We start from the raw sequence: 17,658 nt of genomic DNA on the forward strand, positions 1-17,658 counted from the left end.
TGTAATGGAAAACCAAAAAAAGCGAGTAGACCCGAGGCGAGTCGAGTAGATACCACGCAGTGGAAAACCGCCATTAGATTAGACATCTTTATTTTGCACTCATAATCTGCCGTGGGCTAGACTACATGAGATTAAAAAAAAAAATTAAAGTGGGCCAAAGGGTTGGGATAACAATTAATGCATCTCTTAAATAGGCATTGTAGAAACCAGCAGCTAATAGTCACAGTCACTAATACCTAATACTAGTCATTAGTTTAGTATGAAGGCAGAGGATGGAATAAAAGATTTCTTAATGATGTTTCTCATTGCTGTGGGAACCCTGTAGCGTCTTACTGGAGGGAGTTTTTCAAATGCATTAAACAAAGGATGCGAAGGGTCCTGAACTGTTAATGTTGCTTTCCTCCTGGTTTGTGTTGTTAACAGCTCGACCAGCTATTTCTCTGGGTTCAGTAAAACTATTGTTGTGAGCCTGCTTTTGCTCCTGGCCCATAAATTTCAGTACCAACATGCAATGTTGGTACTGAAGGAAATTTAGTGCAAATTATACTTTGCACTAAAGTGGTGAAAACCCTCCTCAGAACGTCCATGCTCAGGTCAAAGCTGTTTTATTTCCTTAGAAGAAACAATCTTTGAGTAAAATAATATTTTTCCTAAAAGGTAAAAGTCAATTGCTTGTTGTTGCATGTTTGGTAATTTTATGGCTCAAAACAACCCGGCCTGTTCCGATGTTAAGCAAAGTGACACACCGGTAGCTCGTGATAAATGTAGATAATGTAAAACAGTACCTGTTTGCTACCCATTTTAGCATGAAATTTTCATTGTTGTGTGACATCCCCCAAGTTGTTGTATAATGATGTACAATATTGCTCTCTGCATACTTAATGCCAGACAATGGAGGTCTTTCTTTAGTTTACAGCTTACAAAAGCAGGTAAGCACACAGAAATGTTCTGTCACTTCTGTCCTGGAGCCTTGCTATGTTGCCTTTCTGAGGACTTGTCATTGTAAATATATCGTGACTACAAGACACATTATGTAATGCAATAGTCTTCCCCAATCTGTTTATCTTTAATAATGTCTGTTTGTCCGCACAGTGGAAAGCAATATGACACTGTAAAACTTGAGGCTAAGGAGTTGCACATTCTGCCAGATGCATTTCTGTTATTGTATTCACTTCATTCACTTGCCATCATTTAATAAACCTTGTCCAAAGTCAATCAGAAACTTCTTATGTACATACCAAACAAATCACAACATTTGGGGTCTGTGCGTGTGTTCTTGCACAAATTTTGGTTAGGGTCAGTGTGAGAGTTTTTCCGAAAATGAGGACATTTTGCCCAGCCCCTACCGCTACGAAGGGCTGTTTGTTTGGAGGTTAAGACTAGGTTTAACGGCTGATGTTAGTATTAGAATTAGGTTCAGGTCTGGGTAGTCCACACAATATACCGGGATGGGAGAAAAACTCTGCTCTGGTGTATTGGTGTTACTTTAAACCGATCACAATCGTTTTAGGTGACGCTAAGCGCCAGACGCAACTACGGAGCCTCTGCAAAAAAAGCTTTGGGAAGGAGCTTGTTTTGGTGGAACACCTGCATGTATGGAGACAGGCACTGGAAATATACGCAATTTACACAAAGAAAAAATATATAAAAATATTATTTAATTGTCGGTTCTAGCTCAGAAGATTAACATGAGGGACATCCGGCAGAATCTCTGCCGGTACCGGAACAATCCGGGAAATGAAAGGCTGTTGATATATATAGACTATGATGACGGTTTCGGGGTCATGGATGTAGTACAGGTAGCTACGGTTAGGAGCAATATGGAATTCCATGTGTCAGTGAGGGTCTTCACAAGTATGGTAATACAAGTGTGTGTGTTGAACATGTAGCCAAGTTTTTCCAAGTACAGTTTCCGTGGGCAGCTAACATCTGGTCAACTGTTTCAAAGTTAGAATTTAACACGCATGAATTAATGCTCATGTTTAATCATGAGGACTATGATTTCCCTGCTCTGTCAATGTGTTTCTCATAAGGGAACCCATGCGTACAAGAAGAGATAGGTGAAGGTATTCTTTGGCAATGTATAACATATGTAGAGAATTGTATCTTAAAGTTTGTGCAATAACAGCAAATCAGTACTGTTGGGCCAAAAACATGAACTAAACAGAAGAGTCAAAGATCTAAACAAAAGTCAGCCTACCTACCTCAACCAATCTCTTAATGTCATGATAATTATAAAATATTCTGAAAAGTAATAGCTTAGAATGTAATTACCTCCAGGAAAGCTCAAACTGTTTTTATTCTTCAATGCATTTCCAACCCTTAATTCCCACTAAAGGAGATCATTTCTATCTCTCGCTGAGTGTAACAATCGCACACTCACCCAATTATAATCTTATTAATTCTACCAATGAAAGCTTTCCCCCCACTCAAATTACAAACTCCATACCTGTGGCAGCATGTATTATTAAAAACCACTAGACTGTGTAACTTCCTTTAATACAAATACCTGATTAGATACCTGTTGATACCACTGCTTTATACATCTGCACAATGCTGCATGTCGTCTCCTACTCAGAACCATTTAATCCTGTCCACACCAAATTGAAACCCATTCTCCCTTTATGTCTTTGTAGCAATTTCATAAATGTTAAGTGTCAAATCTGGAGCTGTTAACAGTAAAGCAGCTGCCGCAAAACCGGACAGAGGGCAGATAGGTGCCTGAGGGGAAGTAAAAGTACATTTGAAAGCAGCGTCCTTCTGAGGTATGACATGATATCCTTAGTCGGAGCATTACTCAGAGCAAGACAAGATGAGAGCCCTAGATCAAGGATGTGTCCTTTGACACATCGCAGGACAGTGCCACATCTTTTAACTTGTTGGCTCTTTACTGCTGGGTGTAGAATTTGAAATCAAACAAGAGTACAATGTTAAAGGGCTAACCGTCAGCTTAGATTTGTAGTTGACAATCAGTCAGATGACGGACTTGGACAGTCAGAATGTTTTAGGGTTTCTGCGAATACCATTTTTTGTGCTTTGAAGCTTCAGGACCAACAAAAGCCATCGCCTGTTGTGTTATTTCGCCTCACAATGAAGCACTTTGAATTTCACTGTCACGCTTGAAGACTGGAGATTTCACCATTTGTGTTTTATTAACAAAAATGACACTAAAATATACTCTAACCAAAATACAACAACAACCTATTAAACTGAGGCAAAATAAGAGCCAACAAACAAACCGGCAACCTCACAGCGAGCTGCCAACCCCTCCTGGTGCCTGAATGCCAAACCTGCATCCACTCTCCCTGATTAAGCTGGTGAGCAGCCGAGCCACCCTCAACATCCCAGGCAGAACCATAGCAAAACGCCATGAACCCATGAAGCCTGCCGAACAGGCCCATGTCAAATAATGAACTAACAAGTGAAATTAAGCATCGAGCAGACACCAAACCGTCAGGGCCAACTGAAAAGGGAGAAAGGCAGCCTTTTCACATTCACAACACGCATTTTTAATCAGATTGTTTATAGATCTCAACATTTCTGAACACATTTGAAGGAAACTTCATTTCACGGAGAAAGAGACGGAGTGACTGTTTTTTGTTGTTGCAGGAATCCGTCAGCTGTTACACAAACTCCTGGGCAGTTCACTGCTTGTGCTTTAGAGAAAGTGAATAGAGAAAGTGATCTTTCCCATTTCCTGTTTTGAACTCTCCCACTGCCTCAACACCGACCGGTTACATGACTGGCCACCGCAACTTTGTTACAGTATTTAAAGGAAAAACTAAAAACGTGTTTTCACAACATTTAATATTAAATACCTGAACATCGAACATATGTCCAAATGTTCAAATTCAGCCCCGGAACATCCCACTCTTTGGCTATAAAAAAAACCTTGATGACCATTCCTGTATGTTGAGGATCATTGTCTGCATTGTCCTATAATTGTAGGAAGGGCTGGGCAATATATTGATATTATATCAATATCAATATACGAGGCTAGATGTCTTCTTAAATTTTGGACATCGTATTATGTGATACGACACAAGTGTTGTCTTTTCCTGATTTTAAAAGGCTGCTTTACAGTAAAGTGATGTCATTTAACGATGGTTAACTGCTCCTGACACATCTGCAGGGTAAATCCAGACAGCTAGCTAGAATATCTGTTAGGGTTTGGAATCACCAGATATCTCCTGATACAATATCATCACGATTCTTGTGCCACAATACCATATTATTGCAATTTTAAGCATATTGCAATATTTTGCGATATATTGCAATTTATAACCTTTTTTTCCAACTTCTAATTTTTCCCAATATCAAATGAAGCCCCAAAAAGGATATATGATCATCTGGTACATTTCTCTGTTTGGTCATAGCACTTAAATTTTATTGCTGCTAAATGGGATTGTCAAGCAGATAAACTGACCAACACATATATAATAAAAGATCGATACTTGGCGCCTGTGGATCGATACGGTATTGCCACTGAAAATATTGTGATACTGTGCTGTATTGATTTTTTCTCACACCCCTGCTATCTGACTAACTTGAGTTTTCTGCTGCACGACTAAAACAACTTTTGAATGTACACGTGCTCTACCAACTGTGTGGAACTTAGCGCCACCCATGACAATTGTGATTGGTGTAATAAAATGCCATGAACCCAGAGCTTGTTTTTCCTCCATCCTGGAACGCTGTGTGGACTAGCCAGACCTTCCTCCGTAGCTTGGCAAAGCGAGGCTATATGGATATAAACATCCTGAAGCATACCCTGTAATTAGAGAGTTAATGAATTTACATGGATTGTAAAGATTAAGGTTGTAATTGATCCAGATGACAAGACAAGATTTATATTCATAGACTCGCTCAATATGGTTAGAGTGACAAATAAAAATCAAGAGTTTAGACAGAGCAAATCTGGAGGAGAGGGTCAATGGAACCCTTAAAAACTTTATATTTCATAAAATTTGGTGGATTAATCTGAACCATTTATGTCAAGGTCCTGGCACCTTGACCCCTAATGGATTCTGAGACTCGGGCACTACCATTGCCTCAGTCTCTTATAGTAAAAACAGATATTCCAGTAGTGGAGCATTGTGAAAACCTCTTAAAGTGGGGAAAGGTGGTAGCGTGTTGATAACTCTGGAGGGAAAGTAAGAAAAGTCAGAGCTTGTCTCAATGTAAAGTAGAAAGGTGCCCAAATGTTTCTTTGACAAGTAAAACAAACACAGCCAATTTACCTATTCAAAATCCATAGGGGGTCCATCTTACAACTGGTGACACATTTTCAAAGGTGAATGTGGAGGGCTTGTGCTCCTCCTGGGAAACTGTACTTTCATATGATCCTCTGAAAGTCTTTAACTCCTCAGAATTCTCGGTTGTTTTAGTCTGTTGTTTTTAGCCTCTTGGTTTATTAACTCTAAACAGATGTGTAGAATTTTTGTCCAGATGTGCATCATCCTCGAGAAGCATGTGTTCAGAATATTAATGTTTGAGGTAGCATTATCTCAATAATTGACTTGTCATCATTGGAAGACAGGAAGAAGTTTGGCATGAAAGTAAACTGTAGATTGGGATTCTTGTTACACCTCCTTTAACAATAAGTACCAGTAGGTTTCCCCCTCCCGACTTTCCTCTGTGTTTTATGATCCTGGGATGCATTCTTATGTCTGTGTATTGTTTAATTTATAATAATAAAATATTTATAAACATTAAGTACCATTATTGAAGGACCCAGAAAACAAGTCTTAAACTGCAGCCGTTATTCCATTTTCATTACTACACAAGTAATTTTCCCAAAGTCAGTGTTTTCTTGTATGATGTTCTTCTGAAGATCATTCTTTTATTTAAATCACTTGAAAGTGTTCTAATTTAATTTTTGGGGGATTTATATGCTTCTGGTACTATTTAACAAAGTACTTGAACTGATTTCTCACATGGTGAATCTGTGTGAAAAGTTATGAATCCCTTATGGTCACAGAGGTTACTGAATTTTTGAATTCTTCATGGCATATTTGCATATAACATCAATGTGACTTCACCAAAATCCTTAAATTTCCTTTCTTCTTTCTGTCTTTTTTTCTCTTATAGGTCCAATGCTGTGTGATGGACGACTGACACACCTTCTCTTTCCTCTCCTGCTCCTCTTGCGGGCTCCCCTGCTGTTCAGCTTTAATGAGCGCACCTGTCCCAATAGCTGCCGATGTGAGGGGAAGACGGTCCATTGTGATTCAGCTGGCTTCTTAGATGTCCCAGAAAACATCTCTGTAGGCTGCCAAGGCCTCTCCCTGCGCTACAATGAACTACACACCCTGCTGCCATATCAATTTGCTCACCTCAGCCAGCTTCTTTGGATCTACTTGGACCATAATCAGATTTCAGCTGTCGACAGTCGAGCATTCCAGGGGGTCCGCAGGCTTAAAGAGCTGATACTAAGCTCCAACAGGATCACATCCCTGCACAATTCAACATTCCATGGAATTCCCAATCTTCGCAGTCTGGACTTGTCCTACAACAAATTGGAAATCCTGCAGCCTGGTCAATTTCATGGCTTACGGAAACTGCAAAACCTACACCTACGCTCGAATGGTCTTTCCAACATCCCAATTCGAGCATTCCTGGAGTGCCGAAGTTTGGAGTTTTTAGATTTGGGCTATAATCGAATCAAGGCTCTTACCCGTACAACCTTTTTGGGGCTACAGAAGCTGATGGAGTTGCATCTGGAGCACAACCAGTTTTCACGGATCAACTTTTTTCTGTTTCCACGCTTAGCCAACCTGAGATCACTCTATCTGCAGTGGAACCGTATTAAGGTGGTCAACCAGGGCCTGCCGTGGACTTGGTATACACTGCAAAAACTTGATCTGTCTGGAAATGAAATCCAGACCCTAGACCCGGCTGTGTTCCACTGCTTGCCCAACCTTCAAGTCCTCAACCTGGAATCCAACAAACTGTCCAATGTGTCTCAAGAGGCGGTGTCAGCATGGATCTCATTGACCTCCATCAGCCTTGCTGGGAACATGTGGGATTGTGGAACTGGTATTTGCCCACTTGTGGCTTGGTTGAGGAATTTTCGGGGAAGTAAAGACACCACTATGATATGCAGCAGTCCAAAATATCTCCAAGGTGAAAAAATTATGGAAGCCACGAGGAACCATGGTATTTGTGAGGAAACAGATTACGTTCTGACTGAAACACCCTCACCAATGTCAGAGCTCATTTCCGAAGCTACCGGGGAACCAACCTTTGCTCCTACTAGCGGCTCTCCGCCTATGCCACCAGCCAGCACCTTTGGTCCCGTCCCACCATTCAGACCTCGACCGATTCCTCATCCTACCTTTCCAGGGCAGATGAGCAAAAACCCAAGAGACTCAGTTGCTGGCACTCGACCCACCTTCATACCACCCCCAGAGTTTGAACACATGACTCTGCACAAAGTGGTGGTAGGCAGCGTGGCACTCTTCTTCACCATGTCCCTAATCTTGACAATTATCTATGTGTTGTGGCGGCGCTATCCAGGTGCAACCAGGTTGCTGCAGCAGCGATCCATGGTGGGGCGGAGGCGTCGCAAAAAGAGTCCGGAGCCAGAGCAGAACCTGAGCTCCCAGCTCCAAGAGTATTATATGAGCTACAACCCTGCTGCCACGCCAGAGGCATTGGAGGTGCTAGGAAATGGCACTGGTTCCTGCACATGCACAATATCTGGCTCCAGGGAGTGTGAGGTATGATTCATCGCATCAGCCTAAAAATAGAAACTCAAAATCAAAATACAAAGGCTCAACAGAGAGGTAAATCCTTTATCAAGTATGCCCTGTAAAAAGACACACAGTTAAGCATCCTTTACTCTTTGTTCACAACACGCTTGACTTCAAATGTAAGCTGTCTCCAATTATTTAGGTTTTACTTTTAAAACCTTAAATTGGAAAATAGAAAATAACTAATCTGATCCAAATGAAAAAAACAGCATTCTCTTTCAGAGGACTAAAATATAGTACTAACGCAGTATTTTTTTGTTTTTTAAGTCTAATTGAGTGTGGCTTTATTCATCTTTATAATATTTATTTTAAAGCTACACTTTTGCATATGTTCTTCATGGTATGCTGACATTAAGGGACCATGAATAATTGGACACTGTCTACTATTTTGCAGACACCACACAATATCCACATGGCATGTCTAAATCATGTTCTAATTTGTTTGGCGTGTGTGTTTTCACTGCATGTGTGTGTGTGAGTTCTGATTTGTTGTTTTGCTATGACATGGCAAAGTGAGGGGAGTAGCTTGAGAGACTTTTATTGCAACTGAAAAGTGAAATGTGTGAACTTGTTCATTACAAGGTTAATAGGTGCTAAGTTATGTATGTTCTCATGAATGAATGTGCACTTTAACTGCCCTTTATGTTAACCGGAGTGTCTCTGGAACAACGCACACGTCCACAACTCTGTGGGGAGATTTATGGTAATCTGCACAGAGGTAATCCCAAATCTTATGATATGGCTTAAATGTGGATCTCTCTGCTCTGATAATGAGTATATTTCTAAACCAGGCTAATTACAACCACTCACCTTAAAACTGTAAAAGAATTGCAGGGGATGTCTTTGTTTGATCTCAGGAAGCATGCTCTGTATGACAGATTTGTTAAAGGTCCTAGAGAGTTTTTTAAAGATGATTTTTTTGGCCTTTATTTGATAGGATAGTGGAAAATAGGAAAGGGGGAGAGAGAGAGGGAGGGTGACATGCAGCAAAGGGCGGCGGACTCAAACCCAAGCCACTGCGGTTAGGACCGAGTCATACATAGTTTAGTACATTCTGTTTACCTGTTGGTTGAAGAAAGTGAAGGGGGTTCACCACGGAGCTAGCGGCAACTTAAACAAAAGGACAGGCTTCTCGATTACGTAAAGTACAGGCTATGTGTTTTCTGTGGGATCCGTCAGCATTACTACAAATAAATACAGAGCAAGTCAACCAAATCAGCCCACTCTGTATAAGTTACAGATCATTGGATTATGACAATAGAGTAGTTCCAGTTTTTATTTTCTTACATTGACTGTAAAATTCTTCTCAAGCTGCTATACGTGCAGTTACAGCAATTTACTTATTACATATTTCCACACACACTGTGTTCGGAAGGAAAGCTTGACAGTTACAACAATGGAAGTTTATTTACATGATAAGCAATTTTAAAAAGGCAATGGCAAGGCACAAAACAGTATTGTGAGATCAAATTGATTTCTGGGTGTCATGATCCCCAACTGAAAGATGTTTTATTCTGCCTGACTGAGATGTTTGTTTTTTAAGGCGTCAGCTAATAAAGATAAAGACTGGCAGTGCATCTCACTTTCCTTAAATTGCATCCCCGGCTCCTCCGCTTGCCTCCCTTCCTTGCATCTTAATCCCTCCCACCGAGGAAACACTGGAGGAGAGAGGAAACGAGCATACGTGTTTTAGAGGGATTTCACGTCCTTTCCTCTAAATCTTCACGTGAATTCATCAGCTATGTGGGCGGAGTTAGCAACGGCTTTCAGCTGCATGGCTTCCTGGAAGGTTGCTCTCGTGTATCTTCTTCTAAAGCCTCTCGATTATCCCTCCCTGATGCTCAGTCCACGGGGTAGAAATAAGGGATTTAAGACGGCCTTTACCGAGAAGGAACAGAATACCTTCTGGTTTAGCCGAGGACAGAGGAGCTATCAAACAAGGGACATTAGATGCATCCTGGGACTGTCTTTAAATCGCTCACTTTAAGTGTAGGAGCACTTCGGAGGCACAGTCCAGTGTGCAAAACCAATGTTAAATCTAAATTCAATTAGGATGCTTTTCATGCAGAAAGCTTTGACTCCTTCCATAAATTTAGAAATTCCACTTATTCAATTTCAACTGTGACTAATGGCTTCATGGCAAGGCAGAGAGGGTATGATTTTTCCTCAAAATGTTTGTTGAGGAAAATTTGATTTTGTACCACAAGATTAGCCACAGCTTGAGTTAGCCAACTCCACTATCATCCAGAAACTATTAAAACACCCAATACTGAGCTTCTCTTCAGAAATCAAAAAAGCAGAGGCAGAGTTTTCTCAGGTTAAACAAATCAGACAGTGTGCATGAAAAGGAAGAATCAAGAATCAGATTTCTTATCCGGCTTTAACACCAAACATTGAAGTTTATTCCTAGTAAGACCATTATATTCAGTGTTTGATTTGTTGCCAGGTTTTGCAAAGTTCAGTTTTGTTCATTTTTGACATTCGTGCATTAACAGGAGATGTTCTTACGGGAGAAGAATTTTTGAGAATTTAATTTTGTTTTCTAAATCCGCTAAGACTGTTAATAAATCTTAAGCATGAAACAAAATTGATATTGTGAGTATTTACATTCCCAATTGATCTGCAGTTTCATATACAGATATACGCCAAACCTGTCATTTATGGATAATCCATTGGAAGCTGCTGCTATGCTCTATGCTAAATATAATATAGTATGTCATAAACAAATTCCCATTATGGCATGCCCATTTATTTTGGGACCAGAAAAGGTTTGAGAGACTCAGGCTTAGGCGGTGGTTTATACAGCCCTACGCCTGCGGTTAGTCAGACATCTGGCACCAATATACAGACTGCACTTTGCCACCAAACAAAAGCGGTGTTCTGATTCTCTCTTCAAGCACTCAAAGTATTTCTGTAGCAATCAGCGTCTCTCTCTCTAAGTAACTATAATCCAAATCTCATCATCTCAAAAACAATCTCTCCTTTTCAACATCACTGACGGGTTTCTACGGTAGTTTTGTTGCAGGCGGGGGTTCTACACTGTTGCTTATTTCAGGCGTTTAATAATTGAGAAGCTGTCGACGCTTGGTTTAGTTTGATGAAAGTGTCATATTGTTGGCCGGCAAAGCTAGTTGTGCCTTTCATTATGGGTCTGTGCAGCGGCAGCAGTCTCTGTGGATGGCAATGTAGGAGAACAAAAGGGAACACAACACATTTACCCTGCTGTTTTTAGGATTCAGTGAGGTATCATCAAGACCAGCATAAAATGGTTTCAGAGCCCAGCAGGAACAGTATGCTGTCTCTTTTACTTTGCGGCAGGATACATACTCCCAACCTAAAACCCCACACAAACCCAGGCAGGTATTATTATTTACTCTGGCTGATTGGACTTCTGCTTGAGATGAAGTTGGATGCATCTATGTTGAGAGTTTGTTGAGATCACCAAAATCAATTCACTAATGCCACATTCACATCATGTTGTAAAGAATGTAAATGTGTGCAGTTGAATGGAAAATATAGTTCTTGTTGCCTCGAGTAGGAGTTATTGGGAATATCTGACAGCTGCAATATGTTGTATTGGAGAAAAGAACTACAGAACCGTGAACAAACTGGTACCAAAATGACTCCAACACTGACAGGAATACAATCAGCTAATTTAAAGGTAGACTCTACTGTTGGTAGGGCTGAATACTTTTCAAATTGCCAGAACTGGAATTGAAATTGTAGCTTCCATAACTAATAATGCCTTAACAAGTCTGGGTGAGAGAAAAAGTGATTCAAATAAGACCTCAAATTATTGTCATCTCCAATTCCAAATGAAGTCATAGATTCCAAAATTAGCATAGTTTATCTTCAAAGAAAGCCAGTGTTCGGGCACATTTTGGATTTAGGAACTTAAGGAGTAGCTTTGCTAGAGGAAAGTAATTCATCACCCAGAGACTAATTTTGAAGAGTGGATGATTAAACTCTAGCACAAGGAAACAAGGCAGCCAATTGCACCACAAAATTCCGCCATCCGTGATTAGGCAAAGAAAATAATTAATTTTGACAGACCTGCGTCTATACAAAATCTTAGATAATGATGGAAATCACTGAAACTAGCCTTGCAGAACAGAGGGTAGTCTGCACTCAGGTTTAGTCCAGGGAGTGGCCTGGGGGACAGGTTCCACCCCATTATCTTGAACTACGATTGGCCCAGTCAGAGGCAGGACCTTATTTATTCAAATTCTTTCATGGATTAACAGTATGGAAGCTTTATATTACATTTACATGGTGCCACTATTGTGTTATGTGTGGTAGGTCTATTTATTTTAAGTAACTTTAATCACGGGAATGTAAGAAACTCTAGAATACTGTAATGTTAGTAAGAGCCCTGCAGGGCCGCCAGCGATCATTGGTATTATATGAAACTAGACTATCTAAGGCATCCATTGGAACCAACCATGTGGTGCTAGCCTGTTGGAAAGGGGTAAAAGCTACATCACTCTCCAAAATTAGGCAACATTTTGCAAGGGAACATTTTCAAAGGGTCCCTTGACCTCTTGCCTCGACCATGAGTCTCTCCTTTACAGAAATGCTCACTTATTGCTAATCTCACCATGTTTTTAGCAATAAATGCATGCAGTACAAATGTGCTATTTTCACCAATTTTTAAAATGGTCTACTTGAAGATTTCTGCATACTGGAGTCCCTAAACACACTTTTTGCCTAAATTGGGTAAGACTGGAAGGCTTGTTGATTCAATGAGCCCAGTTGTATTCATATGTGGTGATGTAAGTCCCAATAGTAGTTATTTTGTTATAGTGTAGGCAAAGCAGGTAAAAATACACGTGAGGGATCCTTGTTTAGGAGCTGACACTTTTCTATAGTCCACTGCTCAATTTTCAGCAAGCAAATACTTTTCATGAACTGTACATTCTTCTTTCATGATCTGATAAAACACAGTAGGATGTGCTTTTGAACCGATAAACTAGGTTAGTACATTAAAAGAATTGTGTTGCTTTCAGACAAGAAATCTCCTTAGAAAGGCATGGCTGCATTGGGAGAAAAAAACCCATTACATGGCATAGTCTTCTAGAGTGATACCTGACTGTATTCTAACCACAATTACACTAAACAACACTTTTTGGTATAACTGCTTTTAGTAAAAACATGTCCTAAATGAAAGCCTAAATGGCACATTTTCCTCTTTCAAAGTAAGCTTATTTGGGAGGTCTTGATTTAAGACTGCATTCTAACTTGAATGGTTTATGTTTTCCATTATAAGTTTTATAGGCACTACATATATGAGTATGAACCTTAACATATTATTTACTTATTTTAAATATGATTTCATTCACTTAATTGTGTCATTTGAGAAGTTGAAAGAAAGTAATTTGCTAATAAGTATGTATATTACAGCTGCCAGACCAGAGATCTGCTTCCAACATCAGCCTTTTTCCTCAGCCAATGTTAGTGAAGCAGGTGGCCTGGATCTTAGAGGGCTATGCCTATACTCATTGAATCTGGAGATACAGTACGTAACTATTGTTCTATTAATTGATCTCTGGGATCTGTTACTGTTGGGTTAAGGGTGAAGCTGATGTACCTTGAATGCCATCTGTGACATCAAAATCCTCCAACAGATAACATAGACTAGCTCCTCTTTCTTCTCACACTGGACAGGTTTTTTTTTATGTAACAAAATGATTTTTTTTGCTTAAAAACCTGATCGGCTACTTCCATGACTGGCCTGCTTAACGTTGTGAGGTCCTGCCACATGGATTATGAAGGTGCTCCATAATTTAGATTAAAATCATCATTGATGTAAAGCGCTTTCCTCAAGGGCACTCTGCTCCATAAGGATGGAGATGTGTTATACGAGATCTAATAGCCTTAACATGCTGTTAAGTGTGGATAAGACCAAGTGAATCATGGAGAACACATCACACAGATTTCACGTCATACCTCTGAGGAGGTATGACTTTACACTTTACACTTAAAGTGTGGGTGATAACCTCACGTGGATATAGTATCATATAGTTAATGAAGAGCTGCTCCAGCTGATATTTGCTGTGCATAAAACATACTAAAATAACACGTGCACTGGGCAGACTCGGTGAGACGCTTATTCCGCTTCTCTGTATGAGGCGGAAGGAAGAAACCCTGAAGGTAAGAAATTCTCAGCCAAAAATAGTTTGTTTTGACTCTCAGCATGAATGAAGGATTTGGCTGTAAAGTAGCAGCGCTCCCGTCCTCTCTAATAGTGCGTCCCTGTGCCGTATGGCAACTGTCAGGATGTCCCATCCCCCAAGTCGGGAACCATGATGCTCACGTGTCTTCTAGTGGACAGGGGGCAATGCGAGACCAGTTTTGTGCCTCCGTAAAGAGCCACAGTGAGCACTGTGCATTCTCTAGTGAGGCAAACAGATCCACTTTTGCCCTCACAACCTGTTCCACAGCATCTGAACGAGAGTGGGATTTAACTTCTCTGTAATCCTCTTCCGTTTTGAGCTCCAGTTCTCCCAACAAGGAGGAGGGAGAGCTGGTGCCGGCTAGAGAACCATCTCCGGGAGGATCCAAGTCAGCAGACTCTTGCCCGCCAAAGAGATCCCCTTCCCGGGATGTCTGAGTGTCGCTGCTGGTGGTAGCCTTACCTTACCTGACTGTCCACCCGGCTACCGTTGTCTACTGCTGGCGGCCGTCGGGGGGCCAACCCTGCAAACGTGGCCGAGGCCCGCCTCGCTGCTCGGGTCGCAGCTGTAATATACAGTAACTGCGGACGTAAAGAGAGGCCCATGCAGGGAAGCAAAAGAAATCTTTACAACTGTGCATGAGCGAGGAATAAACCCAATAGCAACAGCTCTTAGAAAATGAAGCCTATACCAAATAGAACTGCAAAATACATGATTTGTAACTGTCCTCCAGAATGGCACATCCAGTAAAACCTATGGGCAGGATGATGTTGGAAGATTTTCTGATGCCGGGGATGAATCAAGGAATTTTCAGAGACTGAGATGATGCCATTTAAGATCTTCATTTTGTTAACAAAGATCTGAGTTCTAGTCAGTCTGTTCGCAGGACAACAACATTATACATTTTAAAGAATGCTAAAACACACGTCATCCCCCTCCTTCCAGCCTACAGCTGTTGGAAATTGAGTCATTTAAGGACAAAAATCTGTTCTGGAAAGGTTGTTGCTCACGTCTCCTGTCCGGTTATTGCCATCTTCTATGGTATGACCTATTTGGAAAGACTGTTTCGATATAATACACAGTAATAGATTTCCTTTCCTTGCAATTTTCTGCTTAGATGTTTAAAATTGAATAACAGCTTTTACAACTGTAAAAGGACTAGTAAATGGATGGAAATACTTTCATGGCATAAACCATCACTAAAAACCATCATGTAAAAAACAGCCAAATAAATCAGCACTAGGTAACTTTTTCTTGTCTTAAATAAGAAACAATAACAAGCTCACACTAGGCAGTTCACAGTCTCTCTGGTCTTTTCCTCATGCAGTCCCTGCCTCTTGGAGATACTGAGTCTTTTACACCCCCCCCCCCTCAGACAGCTTTAAAGAGAGAAGGATGTCACACAGCCAGCCACAGCGCTCACTTTGCATATCCCCTGGCTAATTTCCCCTCCAGTTGCGTTCCACTTGATCGGCGTTCCTCCAAAAAGCATTTAGAAGAACACTTTCATTTTATGCTGCCTTTCCTCTTTACCTCATCAGTTTTAAGGAACCATTAAGAGCTTAAGTGCAAGCAGGCGTGTGTGTGAGAGATCTTAATGAATATACAGTAGGTCTAATATTCCAGATTTCAGCTGTCATTTGCTTTCCCTTCCAGGCACAGAAACAGCAGCTTTTAATGTGCGCATTGTGAAATCCTCTAAATTATTAAATTCATCATTTCTGTGATCAAGCAACATGGAGTTTTCAAAGATTTAATTATTAAGAGCTTTTTATAGTTCATAGAAATCTTTATGTTTTTGCTCAACGCAGCGTCAAAACATTATTTTACACTTGAGTAGGAGCGAGATCATGCTGCTCTTAATAATTATATAATTGAGTAATATATATAATGGAACGGGGAGCTAATGAGGGTAAGATGTATGTTTTTCTCTGCTTTGCTCAAGTTTTTTTTCTGGTTGACTAAACAGAAAAACACTGGTCAAAACACATTTTTTTATTATCATTTTGAAACGACGACGGTAAAAAAGAAAAAAGCTGTTCATACAACAATGCCGGCAAACCTCTTGGTGAGAAGCACTTCCACTTATCCAGTGCAACAACCTCTTAAATATCTCACAGGGACAATTTCATGCCCTCTTCCCTCGATTGCCGGGTCACCCTCAAAAGAACTTCTCCCTACAGAGGCTGTACTGGATGATGATGAATGGACTGAAATGTTGTAAACGTGGCTCTTAACCCCAGGCGCTCTTCCCTATTGCACATGCAGAGATACAGTTATATGTACTCAATGCAAACCCTAATGAACCGTGTATTATTAGCTGCATCTGGAGCTTGGCCCCAGTGCAAAGCCATATAGGGACCCTCTGGTTTACTGGATATCACAACAAAAAACACAGAGAGAGAAGATTCTACAGCAGATCTTTGAAAGTGTGTGTATGCATGTGGGTTTGTGCCTTAGATCGAAGAAAGGAAAGCTCACTGGAACCTTATATAAAAAGATTCACCCCGTCTATTGCCCTTAATTGAATTTTATTATGTCTTAACCCCATACAGACACCTTTTTCCTCTTGCCATGGGCTTTGGCAGCCCCTGCGTGCTTTATCCTGCGATAACAGTAGCATCAACCCACCTACCTTCACTTCTTCTGTCAAAAACCCACAAATGTCTCATTCTGTCACGGTCTTTGTAACTGCTAAGCTGGCACAAATACATAGCCAGATAATAAGTGGATAGCAGTATCATGGAAGTACTACACTGCACAGTGTTGAGTGTAATTAAAGTCAACAACACTCTTGCATACGCGCACACGCTCTCACAGTGCACTCCCGCAACTTTTCACATAGGAAGTAGTAAATGTGTTAAATAGCGCTCACACTGTTTAGTGATTAACTGACAGTGTTGGGCAAATTATTTCCAAAGTATAATACATTATAGATTATAAGTTACTGTCATTTGAGAGTAATAAGTTATATTACTATATTAATGTGTCTAAATTGTAATGCGTTACACTACTTTTGCATTACTTTTGAGTTACTTTTACAAAAATAACAGTGGAAGTTTGACTTGGCAACAAGCATGTGAATTTCACCACCAGATCAATTAAGTCTCCTTTTTATCCACTTTAATACATCATAGATTATTCATAATATTTTGTAAAATGTATATGAATAGGTAAAGTAACTAAAGCTATACAAATAGGTAAGTAAAACGTACAATAGGCATGTAGGAGAAAGTGAAAATACTCAATTAAAACTACCTTACAGTTGTATTTAAGTACATAAATAAGAAAGTTATTGTTTAAAACTCACTATTTACATTATTTGCAGTACTTGATATACAGCTAATATGTGAAAATGTACACAACTTTAACAGTAATTTAGTTTTACTGCGAACTGTCACTAGAAGTGCTTTTATTTTGAAGTAGTCTTCACAGAAGTTTTCTGTTGTGTACTCTTGCTAACTTACTGAGATGAATGTGACATGTTCGTCAAGCTTAAGTTGTTCACTTTCTAGTTTGTAAAACGGCAACATATTGAACAGTACGTGGTCCCAGTAAAAGACATTTTCGTCATTTGAAGCCGTTGCACTACAGACAGAGTTACTCTCAAAGTCAAAGTCAAAGTCTGCTTTATTGTCAATTTCTGTCTTTGTATGTCAAAAACATACAAAGAAATCGAAATTGCGTTTCCCTCTATCCCACGGTGACAAGACATTTATAACAAATTTGGT

General features: G+C 40.2%; 1 protein-coding gene across 2 annotated transcripts in view; it reads left to right on the forward strand.

The window, feature by feature from the left end:
- Window positions 1–17,658, forward strand: part of lrrtm4l1 (leucine rich repeat transmembrane neuronal 4 like 1) — a 57,427-nt gene that overhangs the window by 14,007 nt on the left and 25,762 nt on the right. Inside the window, exon 2 of one of the 2 annotated variants that reach the window (XR_004659945.1) lies at window positions 6,091–7,787. Coding sequence is in view for 1 of the 2 variants with exons in the window: in XM_034896641.1 (XP_034752532.1) it covers window positions 6,091–7,721 (1,631 nt within the window). In the remaining variant the exon portion in view is untranslated. The remainder of the gene's footprint in view (window positions 1–6,090; window positions 7,788–17,658) is intronic. The other variant, XM_034896641.1, reaches the window with a different exon arrangement.

This window comes from Etheostoma cragini, chromosome 16 (genome assembly GCF_013103735.1).
Source record: "Etheostoma cragini isolate CJK2018 chromosome 16, CSU_Ecrag_1.0, whole genome shotgun sequence".
Lineage (NCBI taxonomy): Eukaryota > Metazoa > Chordata > Actinopteri > Perciformes > Percidae > Etheostoma > Etheostoma cragini.